General features: G+C 33.6%; 1 protein-coding gene across 7 annotated transcripts in view; it reads left to right on the forward strand.

Moving 5' to 3' along the window:
- LOC119081026 (zwei Ig domain protein zig-8-like) overlaps positions 1–25,285 on the forward strand; it is a 141,853-nt gene that overhangs the window by 66,127 nt on the left and 50,441 nt on the right. For 6 of the 7 annotated variants that reach the window (XM_037189712.1, XM_037189717.1, XM_037189715.1 and 3 more), the window contains one exon: positions 21,356–21,471. In XM_037189712.1, coding sequence (XP_037045607.1) covers positions 21,356–21,471 — 116 coding nt within the window. The remainder of the gene's footprint in view (positions 1–21,355; positions 21,472–25,285) is intronic. The other variant, XM_037189716.1, reaches the window with a different exon arrangement.

A 25,285-nucleotide genomic window follows, 5' to 3' on the forward strand; every position in this document is an offset into this window, starting at 1 on the left:
AATTGTTCAATTTATGTGTTCATGTTTCTTCACATATAAATCGAAGTGACATTATTTCTCGTCATTTGAGTTGTGAGATAGGGGTCTAATTTGAATGGTGAATGCTGGTGACCTCAATTGGTGCAGAAGGATTCTCTGGTAGGTACTGCAAACCAATATCAGTTCTTTCACAACGAATCGCTTACCTGTCGCATGTAATAACTTTGATTTGACAACATTTACTTTAACAGTTGAACCCCAAACCAATGTCTAAATCGATTTAAAACCATTCATTATGACGAACACCCAATGCAACGACAAACTATACCTCAATTCCATCATATCAGTGCTATATGTATGTATTCACATGTATATTATGTTTTGAAACACAAAATGTGGTCTGCACAACATATAGACATTACCCCATTACGCTATATAATATTATTTGTGCTGTGCGCACCATACATGGAACAATTTTGGAAAATTTATCGGCGAACAGACAATTAATCATATAGCTAGCAATTTATGAGCTGTTATGGCTTTTACAATTTACGGGATTCTATTTGTATATATTTGTCTCGCAAATGTGTGTGCAAGTACATTACGTACGTAATACTACTACAACACTTGTAATCTATAACATAGTCACACAGACTTTACAGTAGTGATTCAAAATCCAATAAAAAATTATCACAGCTCCGTACTTCGAGCTTTTTGATAGTGGGTTCTAACTCATTGTTGAGACATTCACAAAAAAAATCATTTAGAGCTGGAGCTTGTAGCGAACCACATACAGCTGGCTGGATGATTATTTTTATCGAATACACTTTAATCCTTCATGGACGGCAAGCATACCAACATTGTTATTATCGAATCTGTTACTTCTTTTGAACGAAGAACTTTCGACAGATTGGAATTAAATAGTTCGCTTCATCAGTGGTTATAATTGGTTATAAAAGAGGGTAATCCAGACCTAACTGCTTATTTTTGTGTTCACTATATCGATAACAGATGGTATAAGAATAGCGGTAGAGTTTCTGGAAAAAATAGAAAAACGTGCAATTTGGCTACAACTTCTGTAGGCTTGAAACACAAAAGTACTGTGTTCATACATATGTGGAACGATAGTGGGTGAGGCCAGCTACAACACCTCATAGTCAGTTCCGCGGAACATCAATGTTGCATGGAAGACGGACTCTCCATGTGAAGGTCTTTCCAAGGCCGACATTCGTACAACTTTACAACAATTTCTTGAATTATTGCCAAAAAACTGTTTTCGAGACATGCCTTCACTTTTAAACTCCGAAAATAGAAAAAAAAAATCGAAAATGTGAAAGATATGTCTTCTTTAGAATTGAAGGACGAATCCAAAGAGCTATCACTCATTTAAATCGGAGAGCCCTAGTTCCCAAAGTTAATAAAACCACCTGAAGTTTTCACTCTTAAAAACGTCAGCTCATTTGAAAACGGTAAGAAAACACTGGGAATTAAAAAGAAACCAACCCACCTAGTTCTAGTGGGGCTTAGTTAATACGTACAAAGAATCATACTCGAATTCTCAACTAGACTTACACTCGAATTCTCAACTAGACTTACTTGATTCTCCAATAACGAAGTGCCGATGTGAATTTAGTAACTTTTATAATTTGCATGTTTTTTGCAATATAAGCATAAACACGCACAAGCATTCGTACATTCCTTTTTGCAATATACACAACAATATCCTGTGACATTTTCCTGTATAAATCGATTCACTAGATTATCCGCCACTGTTTTGCAAGGATTAAGTTTTTAAAAGAGGTTTCGCTTCTGTGCATGTAATGATATACGTGGAATGGACATATTCCATATCTTCAAGTAAAAAAAAAATCGAAATACACTCATACATACGTCAGTCAGAGTTGATTGCTCACATGGCGGTGAGCTTTGTCAGTATGTCTAGTCACGTTTTTCTTAAAAGAAATTCTTAGACATAACTGTGCTGAATTTTCTAAGCTCCTCTTTGTTCGCTTACATTATTCGACTCATTCAATTTATTCACAGGCATCCAGATATGCAGACATCATAAAAACCGCCTGTTGAAAGATATTAATTTGGTTCTCAGGAACGGTCGTACAATTACGAAAAAATATAGAAAATGTTGTTAGACTTTTGAGACATTTCCATTTACAATTTAAATCGATTTCATACTTCAAAACGGAACATATTGAAAAGAAGATCCTTGTACGAAAATTGTCAGACCGTAGTATTCTTTCACATCTTTTTCGCTTTGCACGGTCTACAAATAAAAGCAATTACTTTGAATGTAAAATTATAATGAAAAGCTTTCCCAAACAGGTGAGGACACCAACAAAATTGATGAATATTGAAAAAGGTACCTATTCTGAGAACTCTACGAAATGTGTGTGTGAAATGTGTACATGACATATGTGTTGTATGTACAACGAGAGCACTGCACTTAATATAAAAATCTTCATATTTACGACAGAACGTGATAGATGTGATTGACCTTAGCGCATAGGTTACGTATGTATGGTGGTAACATAATGAGTCAAAACTCATTCCCTTAAGATCCAATCCAAATCGGTCCTTCAAAAGTATTGCATGCTTTAACAATTCCCCCCCTCATATAACCTTACAATGTGTATACAAACCGACTATAAAATGTTCAACCAGAAAAGAGATGAGTCTGGTTCAGCTGTAATCCCTTCTGTATAAGCGATTTTAAGGAAAAATCAAATTATGCATTGTGGAGTTCTATTGTTCACACGGGGTTTGAGTATGTGTTACGTGAAAAATACACCACATATTTCACATGTGACTACCATACGTGTATTTTCGTCTTGAATGTGCTTTTCATTATTAAATGGTGAATGGTGTGAGAAGGTGTTTTGTATAAATTACTAGAATAAATAATGCGTACGCAATTAAACGATTATATTGTATGTACCATACACATATAGCATTGTATAAGAACATGGCATTTACGCTTACAGCACACTCGTCTATAGTGTTTCGTCATTGCATAAAAGCTCCAAGCACACGGAAGCGTTTTATTTTATTAAAATTCTGTCTGATATTTAAAGTATTTCGTAAAAGAGGGGGGTTTTTGAGTGGCATTATTTTGGCAATATTTTTTGACTATTACCTGGTATTATATTTGGGTATTTAGATGATAAGCATAAGGTATGATTTCAAATAAATTGTTCTTTCGTAGGGAATTATGTACGATAAGTATACACGTGCAATTATACCGGCAAAGGGGTGCATAAGATGTTTACTCGGAAAATTCGTGTTATTTTATTATGAAGGTGTGTGTTCTTTTACTTTGTTAAATGTTTAAAGGGAAAAGTTTATTAGGGACTCTTAATGGGCATTAAATATTCATAAAATTTCGAAAATTCCAAATATCACAATAAGCAAGTCGTGAATATATGGCAAATATAAAAAATTCATTATCAAATGATGTATTACGTAGACAGATTGTATACAGCAAATGAATTAATTTAGTGAAAGAAATAGTCATATACACGTGTATAATAAACAAGCTGGAATCAAGAGCACAAACAACATTGCATTAAAAATTAAAGATGAAAGTTTCAAAGTGTTGTTTCAGGAAAGTTCATCGACTTCATTGTTGGAAAATTTGCGGTAAACAAAAACCGCTTGCCAATTTGATTCATGAGATTTTGTTGTTTTTAGGTTAAAGTTTTTCATTATTTTTTTATGCTGAACAGGACCGAATGCAATTTAAGGTACAAATAACTTCTCTTCAACTTTTCTACTCTTTTTATAATGATAAAAGAAACTCTTCATTGTGCACCGACATTCTTTGTATAGATTAGTTCTCATGGTTTAAGCGAAACACGCGGATCTTACAAGTTCGTGAACTTTGCAACTTCTTTTTTACAGAGGAGTTGTGATTTTTATCTCTTTTTTGCTTGGATTTTAGTTTGAAGACAATCTATTATAACTCTTATCTGATATCATCAAAATTAGCGTCAAGATAGGTTTTAGTTTAATGAGAGTCATTTACGAAAATTTTCTCACTTGCAAAAGCTTACTTGCGGCGACGAGGTCTTTTTTTCGTTTGCTATTTGACGCCTATTTTGGTGGGGAAAAAGTCTAGTTTTGATGTCATTTTTATCAGTAAGGAAAGACCCTAGATTTAGACGCTATTCATGATGTTTCGAATTAGTATAGTGATGTTTCGAATTAGTATAGGTTTATAAATAATTCATGAAAGTAAAAAATGGAAGCACATGTCTGTTGTATTCCTAATTGTTTGTTCAAGTGTTTGAATTACTGTCTTATGTACAAATACTACAAATAATTCACAATTCTACGTGATCGTATGTTCCACAAAAACAAACGTTGACTGCCACAAATCATGTATTGTATTACATGTTGGCATAATAATGTAATACTTGAAGTGATAAACAAAGATTGAACAGATGCGTGATACAGTTCAACAAGAAAAACCTTGAACTTGAGAACCTTTCAAATCTGTATGTGAGAAAGTTATTTTTGTTTAAATGGATCTTGACTTTACAAAATAGAATTATTGTTCTAAGACCATTTATAGTTAACCCTTTACAAACGGCATGCGTAGAACTGAGTAAATTTTTTATTTCGTTCGTTTGAAGTGTTTACAGCAAAATATTTTACTTCATTAGTTTCAACATGGGCTTGTACTAACTAAACCGGTCGCTGCGTTGTTTTATCATCTTTGTCGATAACAGTTGATGTATGTTCCTGTTCGTTCGTGTGGAAAGGGGACATAGACTATGATGCAAAGGATAAGTACAACTATTACAAAAAGGGAGGACACAAAAATTATAATTTGCCATGGTAACAAGAACATGCACATTTATAATGTTCTACCGATTTCAAACTTTCGTCATTTAGTTCACAAATTTTTATTACTGTTCCCTTCGTGCTAACGACCATTATAGAACATTATGCTATACTATGCAATTTTAAAACATATCATTGATATTTTCGCCAATAGTATGGTTGACATGCAAATATAGCTTTAGTGGCTCTTTTAAATCCACAAAAATATGCAACCTGATTATTTATGTCCCATGGATTGAGGTACTGAAATTTTACCTGTAATATGTTACTTGACAAACAGCTTCAGTATTTCATATACAATGACATTGCTTTTTACAATCATTGTTTTTGAAATATGCCAACCAAATGTGAGCTCCACAATTTGTTGTTTAACGTTTAAAAGGTTTTACATATACACAAAAATGTTACAAAGTCTATTGGCTAACAGCAGTAAAATAAAACCATCAAATTATGATAGTAATGTGTGTTGCAGAGCCGAAGTTGGACGTTTTTTTTTTCAACACATTTGTGGTTATCAACTCGAAGCAAAATGACTTTTATTTATTTATGAATAAAACGTATTGCGAATTGAAAAAGTATGAAAGTGGGGAACACGTTCTGAAACTATTTTATGGAAGCTACGCGCTTGCTGCTTCACTGTCACAAATTAATAAGCAGCGAAACTTTTATAACAGTTGAACATGCACTTTCGCTCCAAACTTTTTGCACTCAAACTCACTTTTTAATTAAAAATTTGTCTTTTAAGCCGTAATAAGACATTATTGGAAATTCACTATGCGACACTGGTGTTTTGTCACTGCCACAGCGGACAGTATGGTTTAGGTATATGTCCTAAACATAAAAATTTGTGCAGGGTTTGCTTCATGTTTCAAGAGTTGAGTATTTAAGTAAACAAAGATCATTTCAACAGAACGTCCGTGTATTATACGAAACGTTGAAGCGAGTCAATTTCATTGCTTTTCCAACTCTTTGCAATTTATCAAATTTTTGAAATCTCTTTATGCGTTTTGCGGTTTTTTGGTGACACAATGTTTTTCGATGTAAATTGTGAACGTTATTATGGATGAACAGGACAGATACGTGCCTGAGGTGTACAATTATTGTTTGGGTCACATCAAAGCATAACGATTACAAACGGTTCTAGGCTTCTCACAACACAACAGACTCCAGTTTCATGAATTCAGTATAATTCGCATTTAATCAAAACATATTCACTAACAAGAACATCCAATAAAATTGTGGTAAAAAGAATAAAAAATTTAAAAATAAAATTTTCATCTGCATGTAATCGGAAAACATCGACTAAATAAGTTATAAATAAATCCCAAAACCATAAAACAATATAAAAGCAAATATCAAACAATAAAATACTTGATACCATATTTTAGGTCATCCTCTGGTTATATCTGGAAGAAAACCAATTTCGCAAATATTTTTGCTATACTTCCATGTTCCGTACAAGTATAACCCCGAATATACAATCAACATTTTCATCCACGAAGCACAATAACGCATACATATTTATGTATATTACAAAATCGTTTGTTATGCTCTCCTGTATTAAGGTGCCATAAATATTCCAAGTTCCATAGTGTGGTTCATAACACCTACAACTAAGTGTAGTATATATCTGTATAAGTGATATGAAGGTGGTCGTAAGAACGTATTTCGTACACAAAAAACATGAGCCATGCTACAAAAAGCGCCCAAGCCATTTCTATTCCATGTTATTACAGTTTGGTGTGAGAAGGTCTTGGGTGAATCTCATATTTGGTAGAGGTGTATATATTCCCTTACCCACAGTGCCATAATACAACTATACAACGTTTTATGGCAGAACAGTCGACCACATACCCCCATGTCTGTATATACGTATAATATACGTCTATAAAATATGGAAAAAAGTGTATAGTGTGAAGTCAGATTCGATATATCCCCCAACCCTTCAAGATCTTTCTTCTTTTTTTTCTTGAACACACAAAACAATGGGAAAAATACAAAAGTTGGAGAGAAGTAACTTTGGGTGTTACGTATATCCTATATATAGATGTCGGTACATTGTACATTTTTGTTAGAACAATCCGTGTGGTGTAGTCAGAGGTATATAACGTACAACAAATAAATACGTTTTTGAAGAACGATTTATATTATACGAACGCCCAAAAGTTTTGTCGTAAAAATAAAACAATGTCTCGTAGGTGTAGGTATGTGATTTGGATGAGCTAGTAGATGGATACATAGAGCAAACATAGCTAAATTCTCACTTGAATAGTAAACCAAAGTACAACATTGAACCATTGATTCAGAGCTATTTTTTGTTCGTTTATTATGACTTTGTTGAAGGGAAGATACGATATTCTCATTCTTTGTGCCATTGGAAGTGTTGGAATAAGAATTGATTCCAATTTTATTGATGATAATAAATGACGAAGAGAATGGGAATAAATCGAAAGTTTAAGAATTTTTTTTTTTCGTTCTTTTTTTATGGCTGAAATAATGTGAATGGGTCGTTTAGTTGAACAAAGTTATCGCATTAACTAAGAAACGAACGTATTAATCATTTACGTGTATTCTAAATCAGTTCGATGTGGTTCAAACACCTCAACAACAGACTGAAGTCCAATCTTCATTAACGATATTCTATTTATTTTTATGTTTTAATTTAATTTTATGACCAGCATGGGACATCTGCATAAAGAAACGGAAAATTTGATGACAAAAATTGGATTTTTTCGTAACAGTACAGTGACGCGATATTCCTTGCAGTTTATTTACAAACAGAAACAAGCGAGTCCGTCTTCACATAACAAGTAACACAGCAATCGATACATATCTTCAGAAGTGTAGCTAAAGTGTTCAATACTTCTGTAAAGGATTATCCTTGAGCTTACTCAAAACTAACGAAATCAAACGACAAATAAAAAGCACTCCTTAGAATCATTCAATTTTCTTGTAGTTTATGTAATGTAATAGAGACTGAAGCGTACACATCCTTTGTGTTGTGGTAAATTCGAGCTCAGGCTATTTTTGTTGCTACAAAGTTCGTCTGAATTTTGGAAGACATTCCACAAAGAAATGTAAAGTTTTCTATTTTGCAATAGTTGAGTTATTTGATGTGCATGTTTATCAATGGAACACGAAAATGAATCGTATTCCTTGAGAGCTTATTCAAATATCTATGCAATATACAGTACTAGAGGGATTTATGGATTGATGTAAGTCGATTGAATATCGTTCACACCACAATAGTATCAAAATGAATGTTTACGTTTCCTAAACTTCAATCCCAGCATTGTAATTTTATGAAAGATACAATATGCATTTATTGCCAGTACACACAGTGAACAGAAATTAACCGGGTGGTAACTTCTACATTTACTTTCACTAACTACAAAAATTCAGACTTAAAACAAGCCTGTGCTACTACATCAAAAGGGCATGGGGTAATTTGGCACACGGTGCTAAAACAACGCATTTTTCAACTACGTAAAAGGGGAACTCGCTCACGATTTTTCGATACCAAAATTTTGTAAAATGAGTCATTAAGTCGATGACATGGCTAAAAAGCATTTGCAGCAATAAACGTACGTGTGCGAGTTCACATTTTATGTAGTTTAAAAGTGCGTTCTTTTGGCACCGTGGGCCAGATTCCCCGATACCATCAAAAGAATCTAGTTTAAGAAGTTATGAAAAACGCTATAAATAAGTTTTTTGGATAAAGTCAAATCCATTAAGTAATCTTATGATTTTGGTGGAAATGAACTCTTTTGATGAGTAAGTTCTTTAACACATGACTATTTGACCAGACTCAGGGCGTAGATTCTCGTAGCGTTCGGAACGCTGAGAATTCGTAACGTGGCAGCTGCATGCGTAAAATCTCATGAAAACTGTCAAGTTACGAATATTTTAAGAATCGGCGCCCAGACCTTTAAATTAAACCGAAACATTTCACTTCAGAAATCAGGTAAATTACCTTTGAATCAAGATTTTCTTGAACTTGGAATTATTGTGTTACGAAATTATCACAAATTCTTTAAATTTAACCATTTAGAAACGACAAGCGTACCACTACGAATTCAATAAATCTGCTACTTCATTTGTTTAAAGTATCTCCTTTGATATCAAATCTATCACGTCAACGTTTTTATCATAAGTTTCGCCAGAGCTCATTTATTTATTCTTATTAATCGGTGTTAGCAAACAACTAGCCGTGAAAGTTTGTATCTTTGAATTTGGTGGTCTTGCACTTCTTCTTTTTCACTTTCGTCGCTTGCTGTTCATTATTTCTAGTTTAATAATAACTGAGGCTTGCCGCCATCTAAAAAGAAATGACGTGTACAATAATTTAGAATTTCTATTGTCTATCAGAGCGAAGCTCTTACTTATATTTCCTAACATGAACTGCTCTAGATACGACACTGTTGTTACCACGATTGTGAGGTTCATAATTTTTCATTTCAACATTATACCTCTTTTAGATCGATTCCAGACGATAAAAAGGTTACAGTCGACTCGATAATGTGTGTAATTCAATAGTTTCAAAAAGTTTCTAACTCAATCTCTGTTGCAACTAACGGAACCTTATTACGCTTCATATCTTCGTAATCGAATCGAATTTCGAATCGTGACAACGTTATTGTTAAAGTTAACTTAATTGTAAAACTTTTACCTGTCATAAAAAGGGGATATTGCTTGTTCTCAAATATTCGCCAATAAATTATCGACTGTTGTATGCACAGTTCATTATACGAAATGATTGCAGCTTCAGAGATTTGATCATGTTGCTTCGACGTATGAATATATATACCCAACCTACTTATGCATGAATGCTACGTAATATATAATTCTAAAACTTTTAGAAGCAAAACATCAAGAGATAGAGAGCTAACAGTTTTCGGGAATGGGGATGATTATGAAACCATGAAATTCGTATGCAAAAGGGTTACGCTTTCGGAACATCTGGCTGTTAAATTAAACTTGCTCGTTCGGTAAATGCTGGTTGCTCCGATAACATACATTCACAATATATACAAAACATTATATTAGATGCTGAGATTGTCCATGCTGTATACCGTCAAATTCAATGGATATCATCGGTTTTTGATACAATTTTAGGGAGGACGAGATATTGTGGAAATGTTAACTGTGATGATAGTTATTGGTGTGCTTGAGGTAGGTTGTCTGTATCTGTATATGTGTGTACTGTACATAATATTGCGATATTAAACCAAGCTTTATCGTCATGTACACGGCTTATATCTTGAAATGTATTTTCGACAGCGAATTGTATATAAATGGATCTTAAAGTTGTTCTCCAAACTCTAAACTTTGACATTTAAGAGATTTCTATTCGGTAACATTGGCAACTTTATTTTCACCCGTCGCATAGTTCCACTCAGTTTCGAAACACACCGAACTTCTATAAACACATATTATATCCATTAAACGCCACACTCCCCTGCCGCGTCAGATGTTTAAAGCATCGAATTGAATTACTCTGCGGGATTTATGAAATTAAATTTGATTTTAACCGTAGAATTAATGAAATTATCGTTCTTTCTGAATGGATAGATATGTTCTTTAAAAGGGTTTCTCGGAATAACCATAGCTCAGAGTTTATTGCGTGTTCGTAATAGCAAATGGAATTGAAGCAGATGTTATTTCAAAAGTTTTTTTTTCTTATTTCTTCGCATTGTTCGTTTCGTGCCTAAAGCGGAATATCAAGACATAGTTATATATTCACTGCGTGTGTAAGATTACAGTTCCGAAAACTCTCATTAAAAGTAGTAGTACATTTAAAAAAAGTGACATTATAAGGACCAACAGGGTAATCTTTCCACCATTAATATAGTTAATTGGTCAATGACAATCAAAACTTTGCTTTTTATTAACCAGTTTTTAACAGAAGATATCTTTTTACAACCAATCTCATGTACTTATCAATAGATCTGACTACTCTCAAGCTTATACTTTACGGTCATATACATAATTAAAACAGATATCCAACTGCTGCTATAAGACCGAACAGTGTACGTGATTTTAAAATTCATGGCACAATGATTTCTGCTAATGAACTTTTATTAAGTTTTAAATTGAAACTATTACATTCCTGTCTATATACTGTACAGTAGAAACACATTATTATAAGGAAGGGTAAGGCAAACAGATACGACGTTGATGCATCTCTATTCCGTACCGTGTATAATATTTGTATTTTGTGTGGAAGATTTCTTCATTTCAAAATCCAACGTTATAAATTCGTGTCAAAGTAAATCTACGAAAATGGATTATCTCCGAAGATTTTAAGAAGTATTACATCAAGCATTTCGGATATGCAAACTTAACTGATTCGACATTTCAACTGAAACAAGTCGATTGAAGATGTATTTCCTTTTGCATCACATCTATTAAAATCAAATCAGAAACGAGCACAAATTTGTTGAACTTTCTCACACAGCATCCTACATCCTACCTTTCGGTATCTGATAGAAGGAAATTGTCGGGAAAAGTTGTAATATTATAATCTAACAAATTATAGTAATCGAACACGCAATCTACGGTTATACTGAAAATATTATTGAAAAAGGTCGGTCGTCGTGACGTCTAAACTGTTAACACAACGTAAATGTCTTGTATGAATATATGAGGAAAAAACGAATTCATTCGAAACCATTTTATCCATAAAATTCTGCATATCCCCAGTTTATTGAAATGCTCAAATCGATAAACAAAAATATATAAAAAATTGCCTCATTTTCAGCTTCAGTTATCTCAAACATTTTATACCACCTAATACTTTTCTAGGGTGAATGAATGTTGACAGCAGACACATAAAAATTCGGCTGAACTACTTCAATGTATATGTACGGAACAGAAATCGATTTAAAATGACGTTGCCTATCATCTCAGTCAACTATTCCAAAAAAGGAAAAAGACAAAAAACACAAATTTCCTTAAGCCGAATGGATATCTGTTCAAAGGAAGAAAAAAATTCATCTTCCAATTATCTTCGATTACGTTTTATCGTTTTTCATTTTCATCTCATGTCAAAGAAATTTGTATTTTTTTTTACCTACACATCATTCATCTAGGGTGTGTGTTGTTAAAGCTCATCTTTACCCACCCATCACATCCATTCCACTTAAAACCGCATATTTTCTTATATATTTACGCCATTTCAATCCCCATATATATACCTAACCTATGTGTACACTGTACATGTGAATGTTTATCTCTGAAAGTGTTATGTGTTTGAATAATAATATAATCGCGTTCGGTGTTCAGTATAACAATCATCCGATATACAAAATAAACATATAGCAATAGTTGGGTGAGATGGGTTAGCATGAAGCACATACAAAAGTAAGAAAAAAAAAATGAAGTAGGAAAGAAAAAGCTTCTGAGTCCTCATTATTTATTTGCATGCACAATGGTTTGTTCATCATTTGAATAGAATGATTGGTGAGGCAATGTAAATTATTTGCTATGTAACAAGGTTTGAGGGAAACACTTATTTTCTGTCTAACATCACGAATCATCCATCTTAAAACAATTTATTAGCTTGAGCATGATTGATTCGGAATTCTGCATTATGAAAAAGGAAGGAAACATTTGAAAATGTTGTTAATCCCCGCAACTTTCTTGTGTAAACATCGAAAAAGATCAGTAACTCTTCATTAGTAAACTTAAGTAAAACGCGGTAACTCGACGATTCTTATTAAACCATCAATCTGTACAAACAATACGAAACTCTGACCACAATCATAAATAAATTAAATCCGAAGACCTTAAAAAGAAACGACTTCTGTTCCCCGATAGCACACTAACCAAATAACATAAACAGTCGCAAAACTAACAACGCTTTCAATTCGTTTATCTCACTGGTCTTCTGCTCACGATTTTATTTTTATTTTTAATTCAATATTAAAGGTAACAATATTTATGTGTTCAAAGAGGAAACCGGAATCTTAATGCCTTTAAATTTATGTTTAATTTATAAAACAGAGATGTTAAATTCAAAACACAACGACAGAAACACCACCACCCCCGTTGGATGACAACGACGGAACGGTAACGATGAGAATACCTTTGATCACGTATTTATGTTACAAAAGCTAAGCCAAATATACTAAATTCCCTTCATTTCAAATTTATACTCGGAAAGAATATACACTGATGATAGTAGCGATACCTAATATATAGCTGATTCATGCCTTATAAATGTGTATAAATCATTCGAAAAAGAATGTACATCAACGTCTCAGATACATTTCGAACATTGCTGTGTGTATAAAATATAAACTTCTATAAAACACCAGAGTCGGAGAAGACGACGACGACATCGTATCCTTTACTCCCTATATATAAGTAATACAAAGTTAAAACATAAATCCTAATTGGTACAATTTAAGCGCAAATGAAAATTAAACTCAATTTTTGATTTTGTGTTAAAGAGAGAGATGAAGCCTCGTACAGCAACACAATGTTTTTTGCTGAACAAATTTACTATTGCTTTTTGTGTGTTATATATTTTATGATGTTTTGCAATGCCGATGTACTTTAATGAATAACAAGCATTTCGGAAATTGACTTAATAGGAATAAGATTGTTGGTTTATTATTTATTTAGGAATTTTTTTATGTTTGTACAATGTATATTCGTTGACTTGATACCGTAAATTGTTTCATTTAGTAGCGAGTAAGAAAATTTCACCCATTCTTATACACATTTCTAATGCTACCTTCCTCAAAGAAACAATGTTTAACGATTCAATAGCTAGGTTTAGAAAAAAGTGAATTCAAGGGACTTTTTTTTAAGTGCAGTTACTATTCATGCGCTGAAATGGTTCCACCAAATAACTCATTCCTACCAGAAGTACTTCAATGTATTTTATTTTCTACTGTCCCTGGATGCTTAAGCCAATTTACCAATCGAAATTTCGGTTGACATTTTTATCATGGAAACAACTTCACAATTTACAAGACAGAACAACTCTCCGAACAAGAGTCTTTTTAAATCACATTTTCTTCCAAAATTACCATCGAAACTATGGCAGTCAATTCATTTATGTGAAGATATGAAAATATTTTTCGATGAATTATGTGTTCTTCGAAGAGTACTGACGCCATAATATGGTAAGACATTTTTTGTGAATTTTTTGTTGTTGTTGTCGAATGGGGTAAGTACTAAGTATACTTAAGTTTTCCGAGAATTTTTCTTAAATATTATGAAAGCTACTAAGAACATTAACAAACGGTCTGTGTAACATAGAGCTAACAATTTATTTTATCACACTCGGGTGTATAATATGTACAGTATATGTACACACAATCTGTCATGTTGAGACTCTCGTGGGATAACGTATCGTATAATATATGGGCTACAGTTCGATATCACGTATCTAGATGACTAAAAGTATACTGAGATGACTTTCATTCAAGTTTTCGAAAGTTCATTCGGAACCAAAAGACAATGCTTTAAACAAATTCACCAATATTTCAACAGTAACTGCTGCAGTAAAAAACAATTAAGTGCAGGAGCGCGTACATGGATTTTCATATCTACAAATATATACGCACTAGTGCGTAAAAGTGGCGTTTTTAAAAATGACAATCCCACTCCTGTATAATGGTTATTAATTTATGACTGTAAGTTCTCCCAATACTTTGCTTGTAAACACGATAACTTGAGTAATTATCAACAAATTTTATTTTTTTAATCGACGTAGAATTGAATTCCTGAGGTTAAGTTCGAAGATGGGCAATGTGGGATTACGTATCTGGAAGTTATTCCAGAAAAACAGTATTTTCCACTGTTGGAAATCTCAATCAATCGAAAAAGATTACTTTGATGGAATTTGATTTTGTCTGTTAGTTACATTCATCTGTCACGCATAGCGATCAAAAGGTTTCCAGAACGAGCCGGAGGTGAATTCTGGAATCGAGGTCGCTAAAAAAAGCCTCTTAGCATAAGTTAGGAACTACGTTTTGTTTGTAGTTTGTAACTTAAGAATTACTGTTCACCCAGTTCACACAGTTTTCATTTATTCATTAGTTAAAGTTGATTGTCACAGGCTATTGGAATTTTGCGTACACGACGTGTTGTAAAAGTAGGCTTCGCCTCTAGTTGACAGTTTTGACATATATTCCGCGAAAGTCCCATTTCTAAACACATGTTATGAAAATAGCTATTCCAACTTTTCAAAGTAGACGTATCAATGTAGACGACTATAATTTTTTTACTTAATTCATTATTCAAACGACCAGATTGTGAAATCGGTGTCATCTAAGCGGCCTCTTGAAATATTTCCAATGATTCTACGTAGTGAAAGCACCAAACAATGTGACTGGTATTGTCATTACTTGAATGCCAATAAATGTGAATGGAATAAGAAGTGTATTGCAAGACCATGTAATGTACAGTACCGCCTTAAATTCATTTCATAAAAAGCAGAGTAAAAAAATGCTTTTACCTTGGAAATATAAGCAGCTTATTTGATTGCTCAACACAATAAAAATGCGTACAACAGAAATTCAATTTCCAGCATAAACGACAACTTTTATGTCTAAATATTTGTCCAGCAATTTTCCCTGCTATTTTATCTGGTTTTTACAATCAAATGCTGTTCCAATATAAATATCGAATGAGGAGGATTTTTTCTGTATGGTGCTGTGCGTGTGTGTATATTTCTCTTTTTTTTCATGTTTACAACTTGTTCTTTGAATGATGTATTCATTTTCCCCGAAATGTTCAACACAAATGGAAAGGAAGAAAAAAAAATGTTGGAAAATATACATTTTGTATTTTCAGATTACCGGTGAGCCGTTGTTTATTATTATCATACTCATGCGACATACAATTTAAAATGAACGGCGCTCGGTGAATATCCCTGGTTGAAATATAAATATAACCATAAAGTATAATGTACTCGAACCTCTCCATATTTTCGTCGTGACATAATATACACATGAATGATGAAAAATATCAGTCGTATAGATGTCGTTTAAGGGAAAATAAATTGAAAAGTCTAAGACATTTTATCTATACTGTGTGTGTATAATATTTGTGGATGTAATATTTACCTGCGTGTATGTTGTACCTCTCGTATATAAATACGACATAACCAGCGTAGATAGGCAACTAAAAAGTGAAAGCTTTTCGGGATGTAATATTGTTGTGGATGGTTACATTATATGTGGCATAATATTATTATGATGGGTGGATGTTATATTCGTTATTTTCAGGTAAATTACATTCAAGAAGAGATTATTTCGAAAATGACGGATGTACCTAGTGGAGGGTAAATGTTTTCGAAAAAACATGGTATGTTACGTTATTAGGCTTGGTTCCACATGAGGGTTGTTGCTGTTTGATTACGTTTTTTTTTGAAAATTTGTTTACAATTCATCCATCGAATATGGTAGGGTAATTAAATTAAAGCACAGCACCGCTAATAATATGATGCTCACCGAAGTGTAGTTTATGAGCATTTTTTCTTTGTGTAATTAGACACGGCGTCGTGTTTCGTCTAATTTTATAAATTGTACCCAGCGGCGTAATGCGATCGCCGGTGTAAAATAATTCAAGAGAAAACTTCAAATACAGTTCAACATATAATGTTCTTGATACCCACAAAGCATAAATTTTTGAGCCAGTCATTCAGCAGTCGTAACATTTGACACTATCTTTCGAATGAAAGGAATTGATTGAAACGTTGTCTGTATTCAATGAAAGTTCTTTTTTCCAGTATTACTTGTAATACAGACATTTTCGTATATATGTCACTGTAGCAACTACGATATAAATTTGAGCGAAACAATCAGCACGAAGAAAGCGACCCAAAAAAAGAACTCCATAAATCTTTCGACAATAATGGACTAACAAAAAACTCCTAAAAATCTGCTATTTCTCAGCTTATAATACACCCCAGTCAACATCATTATCCATATTTCTTTATGGTCCGTTTCTTCCTCTTCCATAAATCCATCGAAACATCTTACCTGAACGAAATATTGTTATATTTACCTACCGAACAGAAAAAAATATAACTTAAACCGTACCCGACCCCCTGTACACATATACCCATATTCCGCCACCCACAAGGCTCAGTCCAAAAATTTATTTATATTCACATTCCATTCACCATCACTTTTAACCACATAATTTAAAGCACCAACCGTTCCATAAAAAATATCTACCCCCAAAAAAACGCCAACCATATACACTTCATCCATACCGGAAAATAAAATTTCAAAAGAAAATCCTCAACCGAACAAAAGCGATACTCTGAAAAATAGAAATTATTACAACAAAAAAACCCGCACAAAAAGGGATGCTCTTCTTTTCATTGTATATTGAAGTGAAAAAAGAAATATATTTCAAAATGGGGTTATGTAGTCCAATTTATATTAACTGGACAATATGATCGCTTTGCCTCTCTCTCTATTTTAACAGTTGGAATTAAACATGCGAATGGGAAATGTGGGAACTGAGAAGTCCAAAATTTAGTATGCATAATTTGTTATTATATGCAGCCGACGCAGCACAATGTGAATATTTTTACATTTTGATTACACATTCACTTTGGAAAATGCATTATTAATAAATGCATAATTGATAGTTAATGTTCAACAACATTTGAATAGTAAATATCCACAAATTAGGTCGACAAATTTGTGTAGTTTGTATTTTGATATGAGTATTCTGCTGGTTTCGTTCCTTTTGGTGACAATACGTGACAAAAAAAAAGAATTAGCTGCGCACTGACCTGAATAAAGAACTGAACTTATCTTTTTAGAGTGCATAGCCGACATGTCATCAATTGTAACTATCCCGGAATTGTAGATCAAATGTAATTTTGTAATGGTATGTATGAATACCGTCCTCTGGATTTTATTTATTTTTAAAATTATAACTTCAACAGCGCTTTTCCCTTCTTTTTTACGTTTTAACCATTTAAATTCGAATCAGCATTGCCGATTTTGCAACCAGGGCCGCATTAAACTTTTTGCTTCGTCTGACAAAATAGAAATTTAGTGAATGTTTTGTATAGCGAACCTTGTGTTATCAACAAACACAAGCAAAATAAGTCATGAACACTTGCTACTGTTCTCTTTTATAGCAACTTGTATAGTAAAAAATAACGAAGTACTAGATTTTATATCTAACGCTAAGAGATACTTTAAACAAAATAAGTTACAGATTTAAAAGCTCCACAGCAGTACGCACGTCGTTTATCAAACGTTAATAGCCAAAATAATTTCAAAATATTTTAGAAATTTATTTTCAGCGAATCATTTTCGAAAATATCACCAGCAAAACTCCCTTAAAGCGTTTCATGTGCAAACATGTTTTTAATTAACATTGAGTTACTGTCGTTTGAAGTTGCTGCAGTGTTTAACTTTCTTTCAATGAAACTTTCCTAAGAAAATTCAAAACTCAAATTTCATTTTCTCTTTTATTATTTTAGTTTGCTTTGCACAAACTCCAAATGTATTTCAAAAATTTCAATGTTGAGGATGTCGTCACCGATTAATCCGACTCTGTCATCAACACACCAAGTTTTTCCTTAATTGCTTTTTTATTGTGTTGTTTTTTTGGACGAAAGTAGGAAAAACCAAAATCTTTTGAACATTAATTTTACTGCCGCTAGCGTATACAACCATAGTATCTAACCCGAAATTAGTTGTGAGAGAAGGAAATCTTAACGAAATTATAAAGTTTCAATGGAGAATGTGTTATTGATATTGAATCATGCATCCCAAACTCTTCATAACTTTGACAATTTCGAGCAACAAACCCATTTTCTGGGTTCAATATTCGGTACCAAAGTAAATGTCAATGTAAATATGAAAATGGAAAGAAATATTGCTATTATGATGTTCTATCGCACAAAGTTTTACTATAGAATGGAGTCAGTCAGTCACAAAATTTCGGATGAAAACTTTTGATAATTCGAAATCAATTTTCTCTATTTTAACATCATGCCCCAGTCCCATGTGTGCGATCAATATATATTATGCCGATACACATTAATGGGGAAAATCAACATACCATTCAAGTACCGCACAAATCTTCTCAAATATACGTTCATATCACCCAACATTGTTCATGCAATCCGGAAAATTACTCAACGAGAATGGTTGTTATAAATCTACACACACGTGGATAACCTATTTCTATATGCTTATTTGTCTCTGCAGTAATAAGAAACAATAACCTTAAAGAGACAACATTATACAGATATATATACGCAAACAAACGGAATCCAAATATTTTGTCAGAGCACAAAATACCACACATGCAATCAGTAATTTTAATTAAATTACTAAAATTGTCAAACTTATGTTAGCCACCCCAAAATACAAAATCTCCAAACATAAGGTAGATTTCCGTTTTATGCTTATGTACATCCGAAATGTATGTCTTGTTGAAACCTTCCCCAGTGAATATACTACTAGCATGCATGGGTATTAGTATTGAATTGAAAATGGTGGGGGGATGATGCTTCTCTCTTTAACTCTGAAAATTTGCCTCTACTTTAATGCTGTGAACCCATCCAAATTTATACTAGAATTTAAACGGAAAGCAAAAACATACCCTCTCCTCCTGTAAATAGACTCTCCTCGTTCCAGACACCATTCAAAGCTTTATTTAAATACAATTTCGCCAGAAAGTTTTAACCCAAACTTGTGTACATTTTGTGTGTTGTATTAAAATGGGTTTACCATTAGAACGGCTTGATACACATAGGAAATTCGGTTCCTTTCGCTGGAGTTTATATGTAATGTTGAAAGTGTTGGAATGTCGTAAGTTAATGAAAAATGTTTTACACAAAAATTGGTGTGAATTGTATGCAAACAAATTATTTGAAAATTATTTTTACTTCACGGTGTAAACTTTTGAACCTACAAAAAAAGATAATTTTTGAATCAGCTGAAGAACGAGCTCAAAATTTTTTTATTCCCAACATTGATTATACACACCAAAATCTGTAGTAACATTTCAGTCTATATTCAACAACAGTAGGAAAGAACTTTGTTACTTCATTCCAATGTTTGCAGACATTTTCAGACGCTTACGAAGAGCCGTAAGGGCGAAATGCGAAATAAAGTCGTATAAAAAACCTAATAACAATTACGAAAAGTTTAATTGGCGGAAATTTTATTGCATTAATTTTCTTTGTGTGCCGTCGGAAATCCTTTTTGGATATCGAATACGTGATCTAACTTGTGTGATTGTTGTAGACGCCGGGCCGTATGGCTGTTGTTGTGGTATTGGTGAGGGAGTGATTAGAACCATGTAACCGAGACAAATGTCGCCACATATTTTCGTTCCTGTTCTTTTATTGAATATTTTCAGTTTGACTGAAACAGAGACCACTAATGCCAGTATTTAAACGCAACAGGAGGTGGGTGGACGTTAATAATTTTCATGTTTTATTATTTTGTAAACAGCAAAAAATGAACTAGTTTAGCGTAATTTCAAATGTCAAATGCATGCTCACAAGTATTCATGCAAAGTTGGAGTTCATAGTTTCGAACTATAAATTTTATTGCTAACTGACACAAACTGATCTAGGTTAAAGTAACTATAACTTGAAAACGTAGCGCTGCACACTGCAGTATTTAAAAGTGACAGGGGTAATTTATGACAACAGCCATACCTAATTATATTCTACTACGGTCAGACGACCGACGATTGATTTTTCCAATTTAAAATTTTCTGTTCACCACGATACCAATGCCAATTTCAATCCAACTTAAGCCGTACTAAACTGGTCGTCGTCATCGTAGCGCATTAAGTCTTTGATATATTTTCGTTTATTTCGTTTTAAAAACGTTATCATTTCAATCATTCTCTTTGGTTTGGTCTCGAAGCTTAAACTGTTTTGACAAAGGTTCGTTTTTTTCCTGTCATTGTCAAAACATTTATCCACATGATTTTGCTCTTATCCTTATAAATACACATGGGGATCATCTTACATTACACATGGATCCAAATAAATAAAAATGTGCACGGGATAAAATATTTAAATTTTTATATGATAAGTGAGGTATGGTCGACAGAGAAATACATTGGATTCACATTTGGCTGAATTTATATTCATGGTCTGAAAAAGAAAAAACAAAGTTTTTCTATGCGAAGAGCAGAAGATGCTTGCGGATACGATTCGTAATATGTAATTCACTTGGTGTAAGATATACAATGTCCGAAATTAGTTATGGACATTCCAAAGTAACACCCTACAAATTAAAAGCTTTCTTCTACGAAAGCTAACTGCATTAGTTCCCACAGCAGACATATTTGGTCTCATATTACCGTACTTTGAAGAGGTTCCTTATTTATTCCATCAAAGATAAAAGAAATCTTAATTTTTGGGTTGAATAATTATATATATGGTGGGGATGGGTGGGTTACTGACGTAGTTGTTTCAACCTATGTTGTGTGGGATGCCTTTGCCTTTTTTTCGATAAATAACTACATTATCACATTCACGAAATTTTATTTTCTCTTTCAGCAGCCGAAATCATCGAGCAACCATTTTTCGATGACATCAGCCCCAGAAACGTAACAACTGTCGTTGATGATACAGTTGTTCTAAAATGTCGAGTGAAAAATAAAGGAAACCGAACGGTAAGTACATTGATTAACATTTCCAATGTATGAAATGGATTACATTTTAACATAATTCAACTGTTGAATTTTTGAGTGGCACCGGCTTTCGGGAATAAAATTCGGATGTTCAGTGATCGGAACCATTTTATTTGTAATTCGGAATTCAGTCACATCGCCAAGATAATTAAATATTTGTTTACCCACATTACAACTAACTCATTCTACTAAACTACTAGAAGCCAATAACCATCCTTTTCCATCATTAAGTTCTTGTAGTTGCCACACTCAATGTAATTTATTTAAGCCACACAGCATGGATGATTTTGTGAGTCGAGAAAGTATACCCTGTGTGTATAAGTATAAAATTTTACGTATATAATATGCAGTGTACAAACAGGATGTTTTAGTCGTCATTATAGAATATAAAGTCAAAAGTCGATGCTTGATAGGATGGGTAAAACGGGACGGAGGTTTCAATTGTTTGTTTTGTCGTAAAATGTAAACATTATAATATAATGTGTAGTATGGTTGGGTTAGCGCCGCTGCTAGAACTCTATTAGCTACCAGCTAATTCAATTTGCTGAAATTTTCAGATGTCCTACGCAAATATCAGATTACTTAGACAAAGTATTCAAAAATTATGATTTGAACATTCCACTGGACGTGGAAATCTGTTACTTCTTTTGTGTAAAGTATCGTCCGGTGTTTCAAAATCTATTACTTCATTAGATTTAACATACATAAACAGAATTCGTCCATTATTTGTATCGTATTATGATTTGAAAATTCCACTGGACATGGAAATCTGTTACTTCTTTTGTTTAAAGTATCGTCCGGTGTTTCAAAATCTATTACTTCGTTAGTTTTAACATACATTTTACTTTACAAAAGCTAACAGTAAACAGAGTTCGTCCATTATTTGTATCGTTGTTGCCGATAACAGATGACTTACCATTTCTAAAAAAGGATCTTGAAGGGAAACTTTATATTTTTATTCGTTATATAATTGGAACCCTATTCATTGCTGATAGCGCGCTTACTTTCCAATTTTAGCGTCAGCGTCGCTAGAAAGTCGTTAGCGAACACAAACCGTTATGAACATTTTTTGTTGTGTGCGGTCGTGGGCGAGTATTCCAAAACAAAAGGCTCTCATCATACCTCTACTACTGCCAGTCATATTTTTGTGTATATATGCCGAATCGGTATGAATGTATATGCTGGCAGTGATAGAGTAAAATAGAATTGAAAAGTAGTAGAACGAGGAATCTCTGTGTATGGAAACAAAAGTTTTGTTTGACTTTACACAAAACTTTTTAAACATGTTATTATATGCTCGCACAGTAATATAAAACCGCTAAGCATACACAAATAAACACATGAAAAGAGGATGGAAGTTCTTTTTTCGTATATAGGTGGAGAGTGTGTGAATAAAAGGAAAATTAAGACTGTGGTGTGATGAGGAAGTGTGATGGGGTGGTGGAAAATGTTTGTATAATATTTTTGATACGGTTGAATATCTAAACAAACCATTGTGTGTAATCCTATTACGTACAACAATGCATTGACTAGACAATTCGTTTGTTTTGTGTTGTGTCTTACAATAACGAGAGGGTTGAACGGGAAAGGAGACTGAAATGAATTGTAAACCATTCATCGGTATTCCATACAAAACTTTGAGCGTATATGGCTTGTGGTAAGGGAAAAAGTTTTGGAGTTTGGTTGAATTTTTGATGTTCGCTTTATTGTTATTGTTTCGGAAATTGATAAATATGTCACATCTATTTAGTTAAAAGTTAAGCGCCATACACTTTCCCGTTATTTCGTGTGAATAATCGTTAATGAGGTGAGAAATGGAATTAAAATGTTGATGTTTTCATCATTTTTAGTTAAATTGAGGTAATTGAAGCATGAAGAAATGCAAATTAAATGGAGGATAATCTAAAATGGAAATATTGGTCGTCCAATGCCATATTGTTTGACATGATAAATTCTTTTGATGTAAAGCAGCATCTCGTTTTTCTAGAAAATCTTTTACTATGAAGGGAATGTGCCGTTTCCCTCACCAGGCAAGAGTTTTTCCCTCGCTCGTAAAGTAAAACGCCGTACTAGAGGTGTGCGCCGCCGAGTTTTCAGCCGGCGGCGCGGCTGAGCCGAGTAAATGAAGACGCCGCCGCTGATACAAAAACTTCAGCCAGCCGCCAACCGCCGCCGATGCTTTTCGTCGGCTTGAAAAATTTGAATTTTAAATTTCATTAAATGTTAGAATTATCAGCTGCACAATCGATTAACAGATTTTTATTATTTAAAAAGCTATCACTCCCAAGACATTTCTGATTTTCTTAATATAAGAGACTGTTTTTTACGTATACCTATCGGAGGTTTCATACTATGAAATTCATAAAGTATGTTTTGTTCTGAAAGGGCTCTCACTTGTAGAGCTACTGCGCGATGGTCTTCCTAAAAACAATTTTTGACTACGGAAGGCAGAGGGATTCTTTTGAAAAACAGGCTACCGAAATCGGACGCATTTTCTAGTGGAATTTTGTAGATGTACCTAGAAAGGACTTCGACCCTAGAAACCAAACCCTAGAGAAACTTCTGTAAGAACAGTATAAGTTCTCAGTCTTTTTCGGTTGAAAACTTCAAATGCACATATTTCAGTGTGGATGAATTTTAAACCCAATTCGGCTCAATAATACATGTGATTACCTTTCTAATGACACCCCACACGACACTGTACGCTCGTGTAACAAAGGCTGTATACTTTGGGGATGTCACGCAGATCGCCATTTTATTAGATACGCGGGAACACACCTTTTCCATACAAACTCCAAAATTGAATTTGTATGGCGTCGTAAATGTTTTGTATGAAATGTGGAGTGTAACTCCAAAGTATACGGCCTTGCGTGTAACTGGAGAAATTTTTGTAAGAAAAGTGCATATAGGGAACAAGATCTGTCGATCCATATAACCATATAATCACTCTCAATGCGTTTTTGCGAATGCGAATATTAGTCTTTATAAGTAACTGATGGGAGGATATTCAGGTTCAACAAGAAAACAGAAAATGCAAAATTACATAATTCACTCGTAGTCAGTAGTCAAAAAAAAGACAATTTAAATTTCCTATAAAATGGATCGGCGCGCTGCGGCTGAGCCGAGCCGCCGATAAAAACCTGTTATGGCTGGCCGCCACCGGAACCACTACACTCGACTAGCCGCCGCCGAGAATTTTCGCTCGGCGCACACCTCTACGTACAACACACGTGAAATAATTTGATATCTCGTATCACGATGAGTAGTACCTCGCGCTGAAGCCCTCGGATTCTTTCACTCATCTGGATACGAGATATCAAGTTCATTCACTGGTATCGTAATGTACTATTACTTATATCTTTTTCGAGTTTCTTGCACCGTTGCTTGAACTCGCTTTTGAGTGAAATGAAACAAAACAATTCACTAACAATTTTTCTGTATATATTTCGATTGCATAAATCATTACAATCATCCTCAGCAGAAAGATTCCTGAGACTAAATCAAAATCATCATACCAATCATAGAAAATAGTACATTACTATACCAGTGAAGTAATTTGATATCGCGTATCCAGATGAGTAAAAGTATCCGCGGGCTTCAGCCCGAGACAATCGGTCTCATTTTGAGGGGCGTTTTGTGAATCTTTGGGAGGCCGTGTAACTTCGGTAGGACAGGATTGGATTCTTTCAGTTGCCACGCAAACAGATTAAACACTAAGACAACTCTGGCTATAATTGCTTTAGCATTCGTTATCATATTGTTCATTGGATTCGACTTCAATTCCACAAACTCATTT

This window comes from Bradysia coprophila, unplaced genomic scaffold (genome assembly GCF_014529535.1).
Source record: "Bradysia coprophila strain Holo2 unplaced genomic scaffold, BU_Bcop_v1 contig_350, whole genome shotgun sequence".
Taxonomy (NCBI): domain Eukaryota; kingdom Metazoa; phylum Arthropoda; class Insecta; order Diptera; family Sciaridae; genus Bradysia; species Bradysia coprophila.